Genomic DNA, 23540 nt, shown 5'->3' with positions numbered 1-23540 from the left:
AAAGATGCTGACTATCGGATAGTATTTTGTATGACATGGATAATGCAGACAACATTATCTTATATATAAAATTCTCGTGTCACAATGTTAGGCCCCGTACTCCTCCGAAACGGCTTTACTGATTTTAACCAAATTTTATATGCATATTCAGCGAGTCTGAGAATCGGCTACTGAGAACTTTTTATATTGATAAGTGCATTTGAATAAATAATAGTACATTATTATAACTCGAGACTGGCGGCGACCATTGTTTGTTCGACGGAATAGCGATGGACGTTGCCATGGTAACAATTTTTTATTATTTTGCATTTTGTATCGCCATGTCACTGATTGTCTCGTTTCGGTTCGCTGTGAACTGACCCTTAAACTATAATGCTATGTGAAATCAAACATCTACATTAGCGGTCCCCCGACCATGAGCTGAGCATGACCAAATGAGCCCAAAGACGAAACCATTGCTCTAAGTTGGTAAGGAGTTGGGTATCCTATTCATTATCAGGTGATGCTGCAGCGTGACGTGGGAGAGCCATGCTTCGGCACGAATGGGCCGGCTCGACCGGAGAAATACCACGTCCTCACAGAAAACCGGCGTGAAACAGCGCTTGCGCTGTGTTTCGCCGAGTGAGTGAGTTTACCGGAGGCCCAATCCCCTACCCTTTTCTCTTCCCTACCCTCCCCTATTTCCTTACCCTTCGATCACATTTTCACATAATATATGCCATATTTCACATAATAAAATATGCCATAGATCATGACATCAAAGGATCGGACACCGGTATCGGGACACATTGTATACCTATGCGATCGAAGCGTTTACCGTTTAATTTTTTATCAAATGATTATATTTTACCTTCTAATTATTTTAATTTCGTTTATCATGTTATTATCTGTATATTCTTACATTCTATTGTACACAAGATTGTGAAAAAAAGAGACAAAAATGTTATGTAGCTTGAAACTCACAATCAAAAAGTATCGAGTCGATAACGCTAACAAAATGTACATCCCTATTGTGTTTTGTTAGTACGCGGTACGTCAGAGCAAAGTTGGCTCTTCATGATTTGGTACCTACCGAGTTACTTTTCTCCTATAAAAATCTTTAATTCAGAGAAACAGTTAAACTTGGAATGAAATATCGTGTAATAAGTTCCAGAGCAACTTCCCAAATATAAACCATAATTAAATTGAACCTGAAAGTTACCATTTGAGTGTTAAAAGTTCACGAACGCTGACTAACATTTTCTAAACACAAAGTGTAGAAACTGCATTTAAATTTATTACAAGTTTATAGTTATTGTGGTAATTATAAATCAGTGACAGAAATGGATTTTTAAGAAAACTTTTCATCAGGTATGAATGTCTTGACTCTTGGACCTTGGTTTTTTGTTTTGTTATTATTTTCTGTCATTTTGATGTTTGATAATAATTTAACCTCTATAAATTAGGGCTGCTATCCGTCCGGATTAGTCCTAGTTTGAAGGGCTTCCAGGGACCGTCCGGTCCTGTTTTTGAAAAGGGGTCCTGTGAAATCCGGAAACTTTTGTTGAGAGAACGGTTTCTTCTCTGATCGATTTCAAGTTGAGTTTATCAGATTTTTTCAAATTTATATTTGGAAAAGAAATCTTTCTTTTATTAAATCTTTGTTTTAGCAAAAATTGGCAAGACATATTTATGGGCGTACCCAGGATTTTAAATTTTAGCTAGGGGATACATGTTTCCAGAAGATGGTCACTCTGGTATATTGAAACAACAAATCATAAAAATTGACTTTTATTAATCTGACTGAAAATATATTTTGTTTCCAATACTTAATTTTGCGCAGAGTAGGTAACACATTTTTAATTCCCACTTGCCAGGACAATTAACGTTTATTTTATCTTCTACGGGGTCCCCCTGCCCCTACCTGGGTACGCCCATGGACATAATCTTAAATTCCTTTTAAGAGGTGTCTGGGGAAATAGCCACATTTCATCCAAATGTCCGGGTTTTTGTGCTTGACCGGCAATGGCAATTTAAGTGATGGCAGCCCTATATTTTTATCAATTAACGGCGGTTGCGAATATTCAAAGTATCTCTGGTTTGACATACAACATTTTTTAGTCCTTACTTAACTATTAATTAATTTAATATTCCAATAATTAAAATAGTAGAGTAATTTTTTTTAATACTTACTATTAACTTTGGCTAAAGCGTTTTGTTACTTTATGTTAACACTTTTTATTATTTTTCGATTTCATTTGTACATTTTTAATAATCATAATATTATAAAATTCCTAACAATAATGGATTAATTTAAAGTTATACTTACAGGCCTTACCGTTATATACGTGAAGTGGCCGTTATGTCATGAAGCCCTAAGTTGCCGCATCCGGCCGCGATAACAATAGATAAGCTATTGTGTCTCGTTATTCCACGATCGATGGGTTATTAAATATTAACATTCTCCAGATTGATTCTAAATCCCAGTTTAACCTTACTAAAGGGTTTATTCCTCCTTACTAAATCCAACTTACAAAAGCAGACTTGAATCTTCAAGTTTAAGTTGCTTTCCATCAGATGACCCGTTTGCTCGTTTGCCCCCTTATTTCATAAAAAAAAAAATCACAATATGGTAAAATGATTTTATGTATGTTGTCCATGTCACCTTCACACTTCAGTATAAACATAACGCAGTTGAACCCTGTGTAATGATAATTATTTGAGTATGACCTTAAATATCATAATATTTTCATGTAATAACTGATTGGAAATCCTATTTTGAATATTTGTCTTTAAAGGTCTATGGGTGCAATTGTAAAATTTATTTTGAATAGTGCTTATGTAACATATTTTCGAATACTCTATTATTTTCCTCAATCTCAAGTTGTTAACTCTGGACTAATGCTTGGTATTAAAATAGTACTTTAGTCATATTTTGTGCCTTAGTAAGCACTAAGCAGTACTTAAGAATTTAATTTGATTCTATTTATTATCTGAGTAAGTTTTTGTGAATTTGCTGAAAAGCGACTGTTTAAATTTCAGAAAAGAACCTTTATTTTGAAACTGACAGTTGTGCTAAAATAACAATGATAGTATAGTTAAGTTCTAGTATTATTTTTATAAATTTATTATTGAGTAATGAAATATTTATCCTGCCTAGATATAATTTGCAATGCAATAGATGTTTTTTCATAAAACATATATAATATAATATGTACACGCTATGCTATCTCATGCTATGCTATCTGATGCTATGCTATCTCATGCTTTGCTATCTCGCGCTAGATATAATCTGTGTAATAGCTGTACCTCTGACAAATGACAATGAACAATGAACATGCCAATAATAATAATTATTGTTGTACCACTTGTGATCTTATTAATTGCTAAATAACTGAAATTATTATTCTTTATTTAATCAAAAGTTGTTGTTATAATACTTTGCTGTTAGTTTATTAAGGCCCATTCACACCAGCCTGGATAAAAGTTAATCGTGGATAATAAATCTTAGAGATTTTCGCTCGTAATCTTAATTCAATGAACATTTTAACTCGCGGCTGCGCCCGCGTAAATTAGATATTTCACAGACAAATAAGTCCACAAAAAATAGCATGATCCTTCACGTGGTCTACTTCGTATCTGTACCAAATAACAGAAAAATAATAGGCTACTTGACCTACCTATATTCAATTTCATTGAACAAATGCATATTTCTAGTAGAACTTGGCCTAGGAAACTTGTATTTTTTTATACGTCATTAATGGTAAACCTTAAATTAACTTTCATTAAATCATCTGAAACATAAAAATAAACCAAAAACCTTTTAATTTCATAAAAAATAAACCTTATTGTTGCTGCGGAACCCTTCATGGGCGAGTCCAACTCGCACTTGGTCAGTTTTTTAATATATAATTTCTCTTTATTATAAAGTAATCTGATCTCAAAAAATTATGATAAAAATAGTTTTATTTTAATTTATATACTTACTTAGTTTAAATTTAATACTACTAGTCGATGCCCGCGACTATGTTGCGCCAGACAGACAGACAGAACATACGTAGAATTCACTTTTTTTATTTAAAATATTTTTCCCGGTTCTAAACCCTCCATTAATTCAAAGAAACGAAAATATTAAAATTTTTAGGGCGGATTCGACCAAACTGGAGTAAAATTTTACTCAAGTATAACTGTCTCCTAATCTAAGAGTAAGCTGGTTTTGCGTTTTTCCAACTTCTAATCCAAGAATAAGGTAATTAACGGGAGTAAATATTAAACTGAGAATAGTTGCACAACAGGGTTCAACTGTCACGGTCGGTGTCATTGTGAACTATAATTGACATTTTATTTCATACTCTTTGAGTAACTTGGTAAAATGCAAACGATAATTACCCTAGAGTAAATTAAAGGAGTAAAATTATTCTCATGATAGTTATACTCGTGAAACTTCAAATTTGGTCGAATCGGGGTAATTTACTTTTTCCACTTATGACACATATATCTTCAATTACGAAAGAGAAGGCAAGATATTTTAAACGATACTATGTTTAAAAACCAGACTGGTGCAAGTGGTCCTAATTAGCCCACATTCAAACAGAAATAATTCAATTGTCCATTATTTATTTCAGATTTTCCCTCCATACATATTATGGAGATTGTTGAAGATACAGAGAAACGTAGCGGAGTTGCTGACTCCGCTTATTCGTACAGTTGCAGCAACAGTAAATCTACTCAAAGGTGGGTACATTTTATCAGTAGTACATATCTTAGCTCAGTATCCCACGGGAACACTGTATTTTTTAATTGAGTAGTGTTTGTTCATCCAGAGGCTGCTGTTATAATCTACACCAGCGTTACTCAAAGTGTGCTCCGCAAGGCCTTTATAGGAGCTCCGAGAACGATAAATGAATATATTTTTTAAATGTAATCACCATGTCTCAAAATCTGTGATAAATATTCGGTTGGGGAAAAAATTTGATCGCATTTTATACACAGAAAATTAAAAGGCTTTTTATAATGTTTATTTACATTGTACATAGTGCCATTTTGTTGGATAACTTTTTTGCTACTTGTAGGTAGGGACGTGATCCCATTGCTATAACAATTTTGGGGTTAGAGCGCATTCAGACGTGCGCGTGTTCTGCGCGTGATCTTCTATAGCGTATGGGAAAATAGGGGGGGGGGGGGTCAAATTACCCAGGTTCTAGGCGCCAGGGTGGGTGGCAATCAGATTTTTCATAAGCTAGGTGTATATAAAGAATAAAAAAATAATAATTTTTAGTTTTAATAATATTGCAAACAAATGGCAAAAACTAGTTTTCGTAATTTTTATAGATAAAAGTACTAAATAATATACTTAGTAGGGACGTCAACACGATCCAGGGGCTGCGGCGTGCTTGATTAATTCCGGACACTTTCATTCTCTGAACTTTTTGCTTTAATCTCATTAGTTGAACCGCTTTCGAGATTTTTCGCAGATAAAAATGTTTTTTGTCTTATCAAAATGAAGCTACTCACAAAAAATTTGCCTGATAGTAATAAAAAAAAAATGTTCTAGGGCTCATGTACCATTATTCATTCATTTCACCAAAAAAACTAATATTTTAAACAGTAGAAACCCATAAAATGTTGATTGAAAAATATGCCTTTTAAATGGCCCCGAAAACACTGTCCCCCACATTGTGACGTCATAAAAATAAAAATAAGTGTCCTACAAATAAAACAGTCCATATTTTAGGACCATCAATTCAAAGTATGAAATCCTTTCTATTTCTGTTAGCTACCACTTTCAAGATTTTTCGCTGACACATTTGTTGTTCGTCTTATCAAAATGAAGCTACTCACAAAAAATAATTAGCTTGATAGAAATCTGTCTGTCTGTCTGTCTCGCTTTCACGCCAAAACTACTGAACTGATTGTAATGAAATTTTGTACACAGATGGTCTAAAGCTTGAGAAACTTGAGAAACTTTTTAACTGGAAAAAAGGGTTGTAAGGGGCTGAAAATGCGTAAATTTGTTCAAATTAAGTTAGTTCCAAAAATGCACAACAGATGGCGCTTAAGAGTCATTTACATCGCGCTATCGCTTGCTCATGCGTGTTTCTATAAGAGGTGGTACCATCTCAAGCTATGTTTTTCGATTCTTTAGATTGTTTTACATGCTGTTATAATAATTTATAACTCATTACTCAGTACTCAGTAGGTACTATATCTATGCAGTGACGCAACCTTAAACCTGAAATATTATGTGCACACTGCACAGCTGTTTTTGGGTATTTTGATTTAAGGGGTACTAGGGTTTTAAAAAGCTTTTAAAGCTTTATTTCAAATAATTCCTAACTTGTGTAAAGTACTATTTTAGTCCATAATTGTTGTCAAGGTGTGTCCGGGGACCGCTATTGTAGATGTTTAATTCGACACAAATTTTGTTGACACGCCGACGAAGTCGCGGGCAACAGCTAGTATTATAATATATACAATCTGTGAAAATTTCAGAATTCTAGCTGTAGCGGTTCTTGAGTTGCTGCCTAAAGATAGACAGACATACATCGAAGTCTCAGTAATAGGGTCCCGTTTTTACCCGTTTTGCGTACGGAACTCTAAAAAGTAGGCCTATTTTCGACGCAACAAAAATGCGGGTTAAATCTATTAATATTTATTTCTTTTTACACGTTGTTAGGTACTCTATTCTTTCGCATTTCTATTGTAACTACCCCGCTGGTGTACTCACGTGCAATCAAACTTAATTATACTTTTTACCGACTTCCAAAAAGGAGGAGGTTATACGTTCGGCTATATGTATCTTTTTTTTTTTTGTATGTTCAACGATAACTCAGCCATTTGTGATCCGATTTTCAAAATTCTTTCTGTGTTGTATAGGGTTTAACTCGAATTTGGTACCATGTTCACAAAAGTGGTGATCTGATGATGGGATCCTGGAGGAATCGAGGGGACTCCTTGAAATTTGTATGGAAACATATAGTGATTTAAATTTTTTCTGAAGCATTCGAGATAAATGCTACCAAAAAGTAAGATTTCGTACCAGGTTATACCCTGAATCCGAAGGTACCCAACAGAACTTTTGAATCCTTATAGATACAGGTTCGGGGATTTCGGCGTTGTTTAAACAACTGAAAGCATAAGCCAACACATCAATTATTTGATCATCATCATCAAAATCATAATTATGCCATGGGTCATCACATTATGACCCAATTATTGATGCTTTTCGTGATATTTTGCATCGAAGCAGATGTTTTTGATGATAATTTCGCTGTTTGTGGACCGATTTTCAAAATTCTTGTGTTGTTGTGTAGGATATAATCTTGATTTTGTATAATAATTACGAAAGTGGTAAGCTGATGATGGGATCTATGAGCAATCGAGGGAAATCCTTGAAATTTATCAAAAGACTCGTAGTGGTTAACATGTTGTTTCTAGTAACTTAAACATATGTTAGGAATAAAAGAAAGTTCATACGAAGGTGTCTCTTGGACCAAAGGCACTGAACAGAACTCCTGAACCTTTAAAGATAAAAGTTTTTAAATTGCAGCATCGCTTAGATAACTGCAAGCATTTACCACAATTTCGTTTACAGTAACATAATGTGAATAGTTAACATTCGTAGTGGTTATTTACGCATAAAGCCTTATCTTGTAGATAACCAAAAAGGGTGAAACTATTATTTTTAACAAAAAATGAAAACCGACTTCCAAGGTAAAAACAATAATAATATGAACTAAAAAGTATTAAATAAGTCTTACTCTATAATAGTGCCTTTTTCAGAATTCGTCTAAATCTCAACTATTTCTGTACATACTACAGTCTTCATTACTTTGAAGTCACCAAGATGTACCAACTTCAAATAATGAAGACTGTGGTATGTACAGAAATAGTTGAGATTTAGGCGAATTCTGAAAAAGGCACTATTATAGAGTAAGAGTTATTTAATACTTTTTAGTTCATATTATTATTGTTTTTACCTTGGAAGTCGGTTTTCATTTTTTGTTAAAAATAATAATGAAAAGTATAATTATATGTAACAAAGTGAAATGGAAACACGTTGAAAAATATTATTTAGATTGATTTTCTTTCCAAAGTTTCTGGTCTCGTGTCGGTAACGGGTCACTCGGGCTGCGTGCAAAATAAACACGTTTTAAAAAAAAATTGGAACGGTGGAAAGGTCATGGGGCAGTGGGCACCTTAGTATGGAAATTGGAAACTATACCCATGGCGGATATATAAATGAAATAATATAGAAGAATGTAATGATTTATCATAGCTCTTATTCACTATGAAATTAGTCCTGTGACGGGAAATGGGAATCTTAAAAAAATCAACTGTATTTAAACTGATATTAAATTGAGAAATGATTATATTAATACTCGAGCCAAAAACTTTGGATCCCTTTTGACGAAAAATGCCGAAACGTAGGTGAATGAAATTTTGCACAGTAATTATAGTTTACTAGCTATTTGGCCGAGCTTTGCTCGGTATTCGATAAAATACGAATAAAATGACATTTTCTAAAAATGATTCCTAGCTAGATCGATTTGTCGCCCCCGAAACCCCCTATGTATACTAAATTTCATGAAAATCGTTGGAGCCGATATATATTATATACATATATTATTATTTTTTTGCCGAAGTAGCCCTGATGTCACTGCGACCTGTAGTAGAGCAGGGCAGTCAAGGAGAAGGTGTATAGGTGTTTCATCCTCCTCCTCGCAGAATCTGTACATACGAATTATACTCTTTTGTTTATGGTTGAAATCTGGTTGTCAAATTAATAATCGACCAAGAGCGAGTTGGACTCGCGGATGTAGGGTTCCGAACCATTATATGTAGAGCAAAACTAGACCAACAATTGTGTTTTTGTATGGGAGCCCTCTTAAATTTTTATTTTATTTAAATACTATTATTAATAATTGAAGTACACGTATAATAAAGGACTTTGTGAAAATATCAAGTGCCAATAAAAGGCCAAAAAAAATACGTTTGTTGTTAAGCCCTTAAATATTACTGACTGATAACTTTTTTATTGTCTAGGGGTACGGCAGTGCCCCAGCCTTAAGAGGGATACACCAGGGGCTAGAGAAATGAAAAAAAAGTACGTGTAATATCTATAGCAGCTGCTGTCTCCCTTACCTCGAGCCTATAGCCAACTGCAGAAAATCAACGATTCGTTGTCCCCTGATTCCTTCTCCAAAACTTAACCGATTTAAGTACTTTTTTCATTAAAGATTAAAGGAAGGCTTGAACTGTGTTCTTATGTTTTTTTTGTATAATCTAGCCAAATTTGTTTACTGGATGTTTGAACACAGCGAAAAATCTGGCCATTTTTTTGGATTTTAGAACGTTCATATCTTATTTAATCATTAAATTATAAAAAAAAGAAAACATAGGGACATTGTATTAGTGGCCGTAGATAATCAGGAAAAAAATTATAACTCTACTAGCATTATCCAGGGAGAAAACAGGGGACGACGTTTGTATGGAAAAGAGGGCGGTGTGGACTCCTCTTAAGTCTAGAGCAAAAGCACGGCCGTACCACGTTTTTCGCAATATTTCTACTTCGATCGCTTATGGAACGGTGGCGAAATCCCACCAGGTGATGACAACGCAGCCTTCTCCATTGCGCAAACAACGTTGACTGACGTAAATCTCGCATGCGGTTACAGCGACAATTGACGTCAATCTAAAAAATCGACCGCGCTCTTCCCCCCCTCCGTTTCATTGACTTTCGTACGTAACCACATCGCATAGTGTTTTTTTCGACCAAAAAAACGGACATCGTCTTTTTATCCTCAATCCCACGTCCATAAAAAACTGCAAAGTTATTATAGTTCAAAATTCGTAAAGATTAGACAAAAACATGTTAGATAATATTTGTAGGACATACAAAAATCTATATTACACCCATAAACCCTTTTTCAGTCGGCCATGAAAACAAAGAAAATCGATTTTCAGTTTTTAATTTTTTCTGACTAAACTAAGGCGATGTTGCAAGCGCATGATGCTTTAGAAGAATGCTAATCATCCTCACTATCACTGGTAAAAATACCAAATCCCTAACGCGTGAAACTTTTGAGTTCTATGACTTTGAAAAATCCGGGATTGGCGGGATTCGTGGACGTCGATTTTTTATTACACTTTTCGATCGTGTTGCTAACAAGGAACAAATTCTGCAAAGTAACTTTAAGTGTCAAACTTTAAAAATACTGATTTTTTTTAAATGTTCTATTTTCATACATTTTGACGAAATATTAAAAGAAAATGTCTAAAAAATAAAAAAAATACGTGTGGCATTCGGGGACTGTCGCGGGAAAGCTATAGAACAGCAATATCAGCTCGTCTACGTGCGTACGTTTAGTCGCACGCACACAAACACCGAGCTGAAATCTGCCGAACTAAATCGACGTTAGACGAATTAATATACGTTATAGTAATAGGTATTTTTCGTTACGGAATTTCTTGATTCGGTCGGCGCGCTCAAAGCCCGCGATAACAGCTTATAACATGCAATGGCTTAAAAATAAGCATTAAGCATATAATTTATACACAGAGCCTGTGATACGTCAACACGGTTACGGATCGGATCTGTCTTTGTAACTGAGCAATTTAAAGACATAACTTTTTTCAGGTATAATAATAATTGCCCTCAACATTCACCGCTGGTGAAATTAGAAAACCAAAGAAATGTGGCTTTCAAAATGTAGGATTAGCCCGAAAACGTATATATTAAACTTCGTTGTCATTGGACAGTATATTACACTTTCATATTTCATTTTATTTTCATAATTGTTATGACTGTTCAGGGTCGATGTGATAAATTTTTCTTACTGCTATTATTATTATCATCGAGGTATAGAGGTCCAATAGGTATCAATAAGTTTATTACGTCAGGTGGTTTTTGTCGTACGTTTTTGTCTGTTTGATCAAGGCCTAAATGGGAAACTATTGGGTCAGATGACTCTAGCGCTCGATGAAACAAATCGGTCATGACTCACCAGCCTGTTCTGAGAGAACTCCTATAGGTAAAAGTGCTATTTTAATTTTGTTTTGGCCGTGGACTAATATTTTATGTAGAGTTATTTATTGTCATATGATGCCATCCATACGGCTCGGCGCATTTTGACAACTCGTCAGGAGCAGGAGGATCCAAGGTCGTGATTGGTTCTAAGTTTCCATCGACTCCTCGCTTCCAACCCCATATTTCAGGGGGCAGTTGGTTCCCAAGCCACTCCTACACAATCCGTTAAATTATTTTGTAACTTTTAATTATATACAGCATGACTGCTGAGACAATATGTTCAATACTCGAGGACGTGATATAAAAAAAATAATATAAAAAAAATAATATCAATTGATCACTGAGTAAATATAGCTTAAAGTTAAATAATTATTTACTCAACGCATGAACACTGCGCGCGGAAGGGGTAGTGCGTGGCACGGGGCGCATAATAATTTACTAAGTGTTTATGATTTATTTATTTAAAGGGAAATTTGGTCAAAAATTAAGTATCTAATTTTATAACATAATGGAAATGAGAATCGAGTACCAAGTACTCTCCTTAAGTATTGATCATGTCTCACCAGTCATGCTGTATAGATGTTAATTTTTTACATTGCATAGATTAAGTTGTCAATTTTCTTTTTTTAAAAAACAAATTTTACTGTTTTGCTTAAAATTGAGTTTTTACGCCTTACAGTTATGTTTTCAAACCCGTGGTAGGTCAACATGTATTTTTTTCATTCGGAAAAAATATCCCAACTACGAAGTAAAACTAATTTTATTTTTATTTAACTTTTATTTAGTACAAAGAAAGATCCGATGCGTAACAGTGACACTGCTTACAAATTTCATACAATATTATTTTCTTAGGCTTTTTCTTTAAATATTTCGTCAAATTGTATGAAAAAAGTACATTTTAATTTTTTTTGTACTTTTAAAGTTTTACAACTATAGTTACTTCGCAGAATTTGTTCCTTGTTAGCAACAAGATCGAAAAGTGTAATAAAAAATCGACGTCCACGAATCCCGCCAATCCCGGATTTTTAAAGTTATAGAACTCAAAAATTCCACGCGTTAGGGATTTGGTATTTTAACCAGTGTTAGTGGTGATGATTAGCTTTCTCTTAAAGCATCATGCGCTTGCAACATCGCCTTAGTTTAGTCAGAAAAAAATAAAAACTGAAAATCGATTTTCTTTGTTTTCATGGCCCTCATAAGTCATAGCCGACTGAAAAAGGGTTCATAATATAGATTTTTGTATGTCCTACAAACATTATATAACATGTTTTTGTCTAATCTTTACAAATTTTGAACTATAATAACTTTTCACTCTTTTATGGTCGTGGGATTGGGATTTTCTTTTTGAGATAATTCAAAAACTATTCATGGGAGTCCATGGGAGTCAAATGTTGTTGAATTTTTAGTATAGCGGCAAAAAATACACAGTCTGTAAACATTTCAGAAGTCTAGTATAGCGGTTTTTGTGATACAGCCTGGAGGCAGACGGACAGACATCGAAGTCTCAGTAATATGGCGGCGTTTTTACCCTTTGGGTACGGAACCCTAAAAACGACCTCTGGCTCAGTGGATGAGCGCGTTGGTAGTTCAAGCCAGTGGTCGCGCGCTCGAATCCCGCCGACGGAATAAAAGTTTTCAAAGTTCCTGGGTGTTGTATGTATTATGTAGTTTATAAGTGTTAAATATATTTCCGTTGTCTGGTAAACGTATTACGTAACACAAGTCCTTCTGGTACTTAACACGAGGCCAGACTGACGTGGTGAGAAGCGTCCATATTATTATTTTTATCTTACCGAGATTGATGAAAATTACCAAATTCCAAAATATTCAGAAATCCGTCAATCACAATATCTACATCTATCAGTCCAACAATCCGGTCTCCGGGGGTTAGAGTTTAGAACTTTAGACGTTCAGTTTCGCGTCAATCTTACCAGATTTGGACTGAACTGATGAGAAACTGAGCGTGTAACTTACATCTAATAAACGTGTAACGGCCTTGTCTATGGAAAACTCGTGGACTCGTATTTTGGTCGGATCATGTGAATTCAATCTTTTGGTCAGTACTCGCATACGGTTTTGCTCGATAGAGCTCAATCACGTAGAGTAAAAACCACGGCTCGGGCTTTCGTCCACACATTCAGTATAGCTCGATAGTTTTAGTAGTAGTACTAGTCGCAGACACTAGCAACATCAGCGTTGCAGGTGCGTTGCCGGCATTTACGTGCTAAAGATACTAAAAACAGAATCATCCTCCTGTAGTCGGGTAATTGGCGAAAGAGGGCGATATTGCTATCGAGCCGCTTATAGCCTCATCCGGTTATAACACGGTGTCACGTGTATCACGTGCCCCGTCGTTCGTCGGCCAACTTATTACGACTTTAATTATAGTACTCGAGTTTTTGGGCTTATGCAATTGCAGAATCGCTGTTTGTTCGTCTGTCTATCACTTGGATGTAGATGTGATAACTAGACAGTTGAATATTTTCCAACTTTTACTTTAATAATAAAGTTATAATATAATACCCCTCTTTTTTGTCGGGGGTTAAAAATCCATATTAAAATAATCGGATAAGTGCGAGTCGGACTTGCGCACGAAGGGTTCTGTGCCATCATAGGGCAATATTAAGCCGAAAATTGTGTTTTTTGTATAGAAGACCCCCCCCCCCCCCCCTTTTTTTTTTGTTTTAATATTATTATTAAAGTACACATATAACTAAGGACTTTGAAAAAAATTCAAGTACCTACCTCTTGCCATTATTGATATAGAGCAAAAAAGGCCAAAAAATCACGTTTGTTGTATGGGAGCCCCCCTTAACCCGGCGACAATGACGCCGGGTCATATTGACCCGAGCCATGTTTAATTGTATATATTTGTCTTTGCGCCAATCGAATGTTTTCCAATCTTCGTATAGCTGGATATACAACCCCCTTCCATCCGCCTAACTGATACGGCTAGAGCCATACCTCGTGTGCAGCAAGATACTTGCGCGTCAAGTTAAAACGGGTCATTATGACCCGGCGTCATCGTCGGTGTAGTATTTTCGTGACTCACTTTTATTAGTATTAAAATAATGTTTTGCCTAATTTTTTAAGTTTAAAAGGAGAATTTCATTGACAAATAGCCCAGAAAGGATTTAAGATTTGTTACAAAAGTAAGACATTGAAGAAGACGAGTCACAGGCTGCTTTGGGCATTGAACTTGTAGACCACGTATCTAGGTAAAAGTGAAAAAATTCCTGGAACTTACAAAAGATGTGAAGTCTGTTCATCTAAAAAAAAAAAAAACACTTCACACATGCCCAGCATGTCCAATTTTTATAGGCTAGGCCCTAGGGCATGATTACATATTGTGATAACTGTAGTAGTTCTATAACTCTGAATGAGGAATTAGAAGACTGATTTCTTTTTATTTTCATGTTAGTAAGTTATACCAACCGCTCTTTAAATTCATCATTAAATTTTTTCTTTCATTGGTAAGAAATTTTGCGAAAATATAAAATTAACGTACACATTAAGTTTTCAAGGTTGATTTTGCGTCTGCCGTGAAGAAAGCCAAGAAACAAAAATATTTTTTATATAACACAGAGGTTTTTATTTATTTTATGCATAATTAAAGTGCCCTTTTAAAAAAAATTATAAACAAAATTGTGGTAGTGGTGACGTCATAGTTCATGTAATTATTTTCACGTCATTGACGCCGGGTTAAATATTAATTTTGTTTTGTTTTTAATATTTGTTGTTATAGCGGCAACAGATATACATAATATGTGCAAATTTCAATTTCTTGAGTTACAGCCTGGAGACAGACAGACAGACGGACAGACAGACAGATAGATGCACTGACAACGAAGTCTTAGTAATAGGGTCCCGTTTTTACCCAAATTGCCTTAAAAAGCGATTTTCAGCACCGGCCAAGACCGAGTCGGTGTATAAATAAACACACTAGGCCGAAAAAATGCGGCGTTCAGCATGATTACGCCTCCAATGTATTTTAAATTACTGATGGCATGGTGTATGCCGAAATTACATCGCGTTATATCGCGTTGTAATGAAATGAAATGAAATATATTTATTGCAAAAATGTAGTGCATAACATAGGTCTTCAAATTAAAAATACTGTTCAACATCCTGCCATCCAGGTGGCGTGCAAAAGTCAAAGTAAACATTTAATATAATATTGAAAATTAATTTACAGAATTACAAAATTAGAATCAATTACAAAACGAAGTCCGTAATTATTAAATTAGCATTAAAATAGAAGTCAAAATAAGAAAAATTCATAAAAAATAAGTAGCAAAATGTCAAAATTACAGTTATAAATTCAATTATAATTCATAATATTATATTTTTGGATTCTATAAAAACTTTTTTCTGCTAACCATTTTATGCGTAGTTGTATTTTATGCGTAGCTCATTGTTCACTCACAGGCGTAATCTAGTGTGTTTTAGACACTCAGACTTATCACTTATCAGGTCCTAGATACTACTGCCGAAGCACACAACAAACTTATTCGGAGGTATGCTCATCGAGATACAAAAATATTAATTTTTAAATCTAAATTATATATTTTTTCCACTTATTTTATTTTTTTGGTATGTAAGCAACTAAGTATATGTACTTATAAGTAAAGAATAATTTAAAAATCAATAGGTAAACTTTTTATTTATGTTATCAGCTACATTAAATATTCAATTTTTAGGGTTCCGTACCCAAAGAGTAAAAATGGAACCCTATTACTAAGACTTCGTTGTCTGTCCGTCTATCTGTCTGTCTGTCTGTCTGTCTGTCTGTATGTCATCAGGCTGTATCTCAAGAACCGCTACAGCTAGACTTCTAAAATTTTCACAGATTGTGTATATCTGTTGCCGATATAACAAAAAATACTAAAAACAAAATAATATTCATATTTGAGGGGGGCTCCCATACAACAAACGTGATTTTTTTGGCCTTTTATGCTCCATATCAATATTGGCAACAGGTAGGCAGTTAACATTTTCACAAAGACCTTAAATATAATATTATGTGTACTTTAACAATTAATATTAATAATTAAAAAAAAATTAGGGGGGGGGCTCCCATACAAAAAAAAACAATTTTTGGCCTATTTTTGCTCTATAACGTTACGGAACCCTTCGTGCGCGAGTTCGACTCGCACTTGGCCGATTATTTCTTTTCAATTTTCATCCACTATTACGGAAATCAGAGGTTTGCATGATTTTTACGCCCTAGGCACTCCACTACTAGTAGTAATAAAAAAAACGAAAAGCTCGAAAAACCTGGGTTAGGTTTCAAAAATGGATTTTCGCGATCCCCCGTCCCCGAAACCTGAGTTTTCTAGTATCGGATAAACCCGGTCTCGATGTCTAAGTTTGTGCGTTTTATGATGATATGGGTGACACATAATAATTGTCAATAGTAGGGAAGTTACCTAAAAAATTAGTCGATAATTTAAAAATATCGAATCACTTCGTAAAGGAATTGCAATCGAAATTATCGATTTCGTACTGACGTTTCAGAGTGGCGCCGGCAATTTAAAATGGCCGTCCTTTTTATCGATTTGATTTCGATTCAACAGTGTCAATCTCTATTGGCATAAGTTCCGTTTCATGCATCTGACATTTTTCAAATATTTTCGTAACAATAATTTTTACTCCTGTTTTTATAATTTTATATTAATAAGTAAGCATTTAGCAACTTTTCATTTTTATTTATTTACAATTATAGGAAACATTTGGTTTTGTAGATGGAATATAATTTATTAAATTTTGATTTTTTTGTTTCCTTGTTAAAAAAAACCCGTAGCAAGGAATATGAGAACTGTCACCCATATCATCTTAAAACGCACTTAAACTAATAGTTGTGGTGTTACTACTAATAATTATGTCCTGAGGGCTTTTTAGCGGATTTACTTTATTCTAACCCAGTTATCGAATCCAGCGCTGGATTGCTACGGAGAGAATGTTTAAATGGTCTTTTTACATTATTCTAATTCAGTAATCCAATCCAGCAATCGGCCATTAAATTCAGTATCGCTTTTCTATTCTATGGAATGTGTCAATTAACATATTAAGATATTAACATAATATTATTATTATTATTATTAAAATATTAAAAATATTTTCCTTAGCGAAAGTTGTTTTTTGTGTTCTGTTTCTTGGTACTTTGTACTTGTAACTTTGTATCTTTTTAGCAAGGTTTTGCTTCCTTGCTTTATCATATAATTTTTACAATATTTACTTTATTAATAATTTTTATAATTTTTACAACTATTACGGCAAAAGCTTGTATTTCTACGGATGTTATTATTTTATTTACACCGCATATTTTTTTCTTTCTGTTAATGGTTATCTTATTTTTTCCGTCGTATAAGTATAATTTCTGTAAAGACCGTAAATATAAAATTCATCTCCTAAATTAAAAATAAAATCTTAAAAAATTTAAAAAATATATTTACTTATTTAGTTCTTAATACCACCTAATGTGATATAAGTTATAACTCGAAACCCTAAATAAGTAATCAGATTCAGGACATTTTTTCTGGTCCAGTGGAAAAATACTGGTTACATATTATAGTCTGTTAAAAAAGTGAAGACATTAAAAATCCCTTTCAAATCAATCTAAGTAAAAAGAGATTACACTACGATGTTGCTACTTTTTAATAATCTTCTCTTTTTTGACAGACTATAAATATTCATGTGTTAAAATTGTAATATCAAAATTTTCTTGTTTCAGTTCAAAATCTACGTCAGAGAGTAACTCGAGCGGCAGCAGTGGCTACCGAGGGAAACGCACTGATGCTGATTACATGTATGCATAATATGAATTTACACTGTACGATATCGTAACGATAAATTTCGTAGGTATGAGAGAGACATGACATGTGATGACAAAGCTAGTTTTGTAACGAATCCTTACAATATTGTGAACCTGTATAAACAGTTTACTAAAGAAATTAGTCTAAGAAACTAGTCTTTGATCTTTGTCCAATACTTTAGAAAAAGTGATACACCGACAAAACAGAACTCCTTTTACCCAATTTTCTTTGTTTTCTGTCTGTATATCATCTATGCCATACTTACCTTTTTTATTTGATTAATAATAATTATTATAAGGGAGGATAGTCCAATTTTATTGGCTCAAACATTTAGTAGACAACATTAAATGATTTTTTCCTTCTTACAATTACAGCAAAAACAATAATGCACAACCTATTATAGAGAAAAGAGTTAATGATGAGATCAAAACTGCGGAAGTTAAACTAAAAAGCGCAGAAGTTGTTAATAATCATGATGCACAAACTATAGAATCTAAAGATACATCACCACCAACAACAGAAGATGTTAAAGATGGATCTGACAATGGTGAGACTTTTGAAAGCATTGAAATTTTAGCGACACCACTGCGGTTGTACACATATCTCCTTACTAATAAAATTGTTAACAAAGCTAATAACTATTACAAGGTCTGCTAGTGTATGTCTAGCATATTGAAAAAGTGTAATTGCAGACAAAAACAACGAACCTTAAATAGTTATTCACTGTGTAAATATTTTCTTAGTGAGTGGGTAAATAAATAAATGAAACATAATATACTGTGTTAAGGCGCGTTTACACAGGCCGATTTTCGCCGTACGAAAAGTCGTTTCACTTGCTTCTCGTATTATTGTACTTACTTTAATCGTGTCCTTGTCTGAATGCAATTTAAATGGTCGAAGACCGAAGCGAAAATCGGCTCATGTAAATCCTAACATAGAACCGTCAGCGGTTGAAGCGACTAACACAAAGACAATAATTTACTGGAAGTTTGTAAATGGTTACGCATATGCCGATTTCATAAGTTAGAGCTTTTTCGGTGTAGAAAAAAATCTATTTATTTTTGGAGTATTAAGAATAATAATTAAAAAAATATATATGTAGCGAGTAGGCAACACAGTCGGGTGACGGTTGCTAGGCGACGGACTGTGAGGGATCGGAACTTGGTTCTTGGCGATAATTGTATGTTTTGTAACCATTTCTAATTTACATTTTGTGGATTCTGTGGTAATAAACGATTGCACTGCATTACATATATTGTTTCGGACATTATGCGTAATCCATCTACCGAGCTTTTTTGATTGTTAATAATACATTTTAACAGATTTGAAATTGAATATTGTAATCACATATAACTTTTTAACTTAATAGTTACATACACCAGTTTAAAGAGGAAGTAAATTTAAGAGCATAAGTTAATTTAATACCTGTTTGTATTAAAGCTATCTTGACAGCCTTACATTTAATACTGCTAGCTCTTCCTTTTTCAGTCTTCAACACAAACATGCAATTTTACTATGACTACTATACAAATTATGTATCCATTGTACTTGAATAATAATATGATATCATGTTATTTTAAGACTATGTGTTATCGAAGACGCCGTCTTTGAGACACTTTTGTGTGTTAAGGACATTTGAGATTTTATGGTCACTTACCGATTTGTCACCCAATATAGGAGTTTATACACCACCATGGTCAAATGTTAACTAACCGGTTTAAGCAGTGTTATGGACTGGAGCGGCTCGTCGGCAAATGAAGAATTTGGTTTGTTATAAAATACTTTTTTGGACAGAGTAGAACCACGATTCCTCCCAACCCCTATACCCCACTAATGCACATTATCTTTGTTTACTACTATTATTTTTAAAGATATCCTGATATTGGTCGTTGATAAATGATAACAGTTAAATTGCGGGGGTAAAACATTTGTGAAAACATAACACCTATATTTGTTGTTCGTGGGTGATGATAAAGTATTGCTATTATTACAGACTGCGCAGGACTCCACTATCTAAGTTCGCGTTTTGATTATTTTATTTAATGGGTAAATTATATTTTATCGCATTCGCGAAGATTTCAGGTATGTTTAAAACTAGGAAATAGAAAACAATTTGCTTTGTTTATGCGGAGATAGTGACTTTCTTTCAGAGCTTGTATAAGATAATGTCGTGCTATAGGTTCATGTTTATCTTCCGTTAATAATGTTTTTCTGCAGTTTACCTTAGTTCTCCACCGCCTACGGTTGGAGAAGGGGGCAATGAGTTAGATAACATGGACATATCTACGTCAGACAAAAGCACACGACAAAATAAAGTGAGTATCCAAATATTTAGTTCCAGTTGCCTCACTGTAAGTACCCCTCATTTTATAAAAGGTGGGTTATTTTGCATGTCTTGTAAAACCATACAAGACATAAAAAATAACCGAATTTGGACTTATTTTTGCCGAATTTGCACTTATGCAAAAATAAGTCTTTATTCTACTTCCAAAAAGAAAGAGGTTCTATGTTCGTTTATGGATATATTTCTTTTTTTATGTTAAAAATAGTTCATTGTCTTGCTCAGTTGGAGCAAGACTATAATACTTGTTAGACTATAATAATTGTTAGAACATTATTGTCTCAATAGAACTCGATTTTAGTTGTAGTTTAATTGATATGTGTAAACTTGTTATTTTTTCGCTTTGTTATTTTTTTTCTAATCTTTGTAGGACCTGGTATTCTGTATCAAGACGAAGGACTTTTTCCAGAGTACAGTATGTGACCCGCACGCTTCTTCTATAATTTGCACCATAGACTATCCCAATACACATTGTTCTGTAAGTATTAAAAACAGCTATTCAATATATTTAACTAACATTCTCAGTATTTTTAATGTATGCGAACACATTATATACTGGCATTTTAAATTCTTACTTAAAAATCAATGTTATTGTTCGTATGCTGTAAGTTTTTTTTATAAAATATGTAAATTTTGTCGTACGACGTAAAATAGTAGCGTGTAAACACACTTTAAGAAGATTATGGTGAATAATGAAAACCTGAAATTAAATTAAGATTTTGACATAAGCCCCATACATCTTCTGTCAAACAATTTATTAAATTAAAGTTTAATCATCATTAAAATATGTCTCTGAGTGCGGCAGCAATTGTTTGTACATAATTTTGCAATTACGTGTTCACTGTTTAGTTTGATTAAATGTATCTTATATCTTTAAACGAGCAATTCTTGTATATATATATATAATTGGAATCTCGGAATCGGCTCCAACGATTTTCATGAAATTTAGTATATAGGGGGTTTCGGGGGCGATAAATCGATCTAGCTAGGAATCATTTTTAGAAAATGTCATTTTCATGGAATACCGAGCAAATCTCGGTCAAATAGCTAGTAATTTAATTAAACGTCTAATTTAATTGAGTGTACTTAATTAAGTGTAATATTTCAGGATGGATTCTTTTGTGTAATCTCAATGCTCGATGGGGTTGTGATGTACACGACATTGTCTATATCGTCCTCTCTGGGATTCCCTAAGGACATGTGGATTGGCAGATCTTTTACCGACTTCATCCACCCTAATGTAAGTTTTCATTATTATTTCATGTGCAAATACGTGTATTTTTTTTAAATAAACATTCCTTTTACTTCGACTGAATAGTTGAAGATGAACACAGATAATATAGCCACAATCTTTCTTATATACATTTGCTGAAGTAATGTGGTAAATGGTTGTAAATTCATAAGGATGGCTCTCGCATTTATTGCAATAATGCCACTTCAGAGTGGGTTTATTAATCTCACCAGCTCTCACAAGGTCACAAGCCAAGCAAATAAAGTCATTATGGGTCTTCTCATTCACAGCTGTCTTAAATTTGAACGCCTTGTTTTTAATCATCGATTGAGACTTTATTACTATTTTAAATAATATTTTGTCTTTCCAGGATCGTGAAACCTTTGTGTCCCAGGTCTCAAACGATTCTACGTTATGCAAAAATGTTAATGGTACGTATTAGACAACAATTATTAATGTTATACTATGTTTTAAAACTGCTTATAGTACGAGATCCCACCGCTTAATCCTGCAGGTGTAAGCGATTTTGACGATTTTTTTTAAGTAATCTTTAGAATGTACGGGATGCATTAAGAGGATTCCACACCGCCCTTTTTTCCATACAAACGTTGTTTCCTCCCTGGATAATGCTAGTAGAGTTATAATTTTTTTCCTGAATATCTACGGCCACTAATGCAATGTCCCTATGTTTTCTTTTTTTTCATAATTTAATTATTAAATAAGATATGAACGTTCAAAAACCCAAAAAAATGGCCAGATTTTCCACTGTGTTCAAACGTCCAGAAAACAGATTTGGCTAGATTATACAAAAAAAGCAAAACATAGGAACACAGCTCAAGCCTTTTTTTAATCTTTAATGAAAAAAGTACTTAAATCGGTTAAGTTTTGGAGAAGGAATCAGGGGACAACGAATCGTTGATTTTCTGGATTTTCTGCAGTTGTCTCTATCGCGTTCTGCGGTATAGGCTTGAGATAAGGGAGACAGCTATAGATATTACACGTACTTTTTTTTCATTTCTCTAGCCCCTGTTGTATCCTTTTAAGGTTGGGTTGCCTTGTGAAAATTTGCCGCAACACGCAAGTGTCCGTAATTTTAATGTGTATGTACCATCGAGGAAATTGATTCCTATGCAGTTGACGGACCTACGTCATGTGGTCAGCTTATGCCAATTCGATACTAGCTGTTGATCGGTCTGATGGGTTTGACTTAATGCGACCAAATTACTTAGGTCCGCCATTTGCCTAGGAATCAACTTCGCTGATAGTACATTAAAATAACTTGCAGGTATATTCTTTTTAATAAATTTTACAATATTATTTGAAAGAAAATATTTGTGAGCGTGAGTGAGACAGCTTGCACGAAGCGACATTCTCATGAGAATGACCCCAGCTTGCCCCTATATAATTTTTCGATTTGATATAATATGCGTAACTGTAATGTTACCAGTAACTAATTTTTTGTTTTCTACCAGCGTCTCATGTAGAGAACCACGTGTCTACAATGTTCTGTCGAATACGTCGTCACAAAATTCTCACATCTGGCTTCGGAGTGAAAGATAGGATGCCAGCATTTAGACCTTTCTTCCTGAAGTTCTTCTTCAAAAATATCATAGAGGAGGATGTTATTTACTTAGTGATCCAGGCTATATCGCTTTCTTCGGCTTTCAAAAGTAAGTTATTTATTTTTTTATTTTTCGATAATATTATGCGTGAGTTCTAAAATATAACTAAGCATACTGCCAGCGCTCATGACTCCAAATACCTACTAGTGACTGTTGAGTAGTGTTGAGTCAGTGCGATATAATATTATATCGCCGCCATATACCTACCTAGTGACTGTTGAGTAGTGTTGAGTCAGTGCGATATAATATTATACTGGCTTATGGCTAGTGTATTGACGTAATAATATGATTTTTTGGGATGGCTTGGATTGGAAATGGAAAATTAATATAATATAATACCTATTATACCTATTACTAATATGTCAGACCTGTCTCACCAATACAATATTATGGTGTTTGATACCATAAGACACACCACACTGGCCACTGGCCAGTATTTATTACATTATGGAACACATCATGTTTTTACATACAAAATAATATTTGACGTCACGTGCAATAAAAATAAAACTTGTCTTTCATT

At 34.0% G+C, this 23540-nt stretch overlaps 1 protein-coding gene across 1 annotated transcript in view; it reads left to right on the top strand.

Moving 5' to 3' along the window:
* The first annotated feature begins 1030 nt into the window (after positions 1–1030).
* The window catches only part of LOC121739130 (period circadian protein), a 42723-nt gene continuing 20213 nt past the window's right edge, over positions 1031–23540 (top strand). Inside the window, exons 1-9 of the mRNA XM_042131467.1 lie at positions 1031–1350; positions 4605–4713; positions 17742–17816; positions 18198–18370; positions 20041–20138; positions 20535–20642; positions 21273–21404; positions 21766–21826; positions 22868–23065. Of these exons, the coding sequence (XP_041987401.1) occupies positions 4625–4713; positions 17742–17816; positions 18198–18370; positions 20041–20138; positions 20535–20642; positions 21273–21404; positions 21766–21826; positions 22868–23065 (934 nt within the window). The 5' untranslated portion in view covers positions 1031–1350; positions 4605–4624. The remainder of the gene's footprint in view (positions 1351–4604; positions 4714–17741; positions 17817–18197; positions 18371–20040; positions 20139–20534; positions 20643–21272; positions 21405–21765; positions 21827–22867; positions 23066–23540) is intronic.

This window comes from Aricia agestis, chromosome Z, assembly GCF_905147365.1.
Source record: "Aricia agestis chromosome Z, ilAriAges1.1, whole genome shotgun sequence".
Classification (NCBI taxonomy): Eukaryota; Metazoa; Arthropoda; class Insecta; order Lepidoptera; family Lycaenidae; genus Aricia; species Aricia agestis.
The sequence above is the reverse complement of the archived record's forward strand: the minus strand, read 5'-3'. Positions and strand labels throughout refer to the sequence as shown.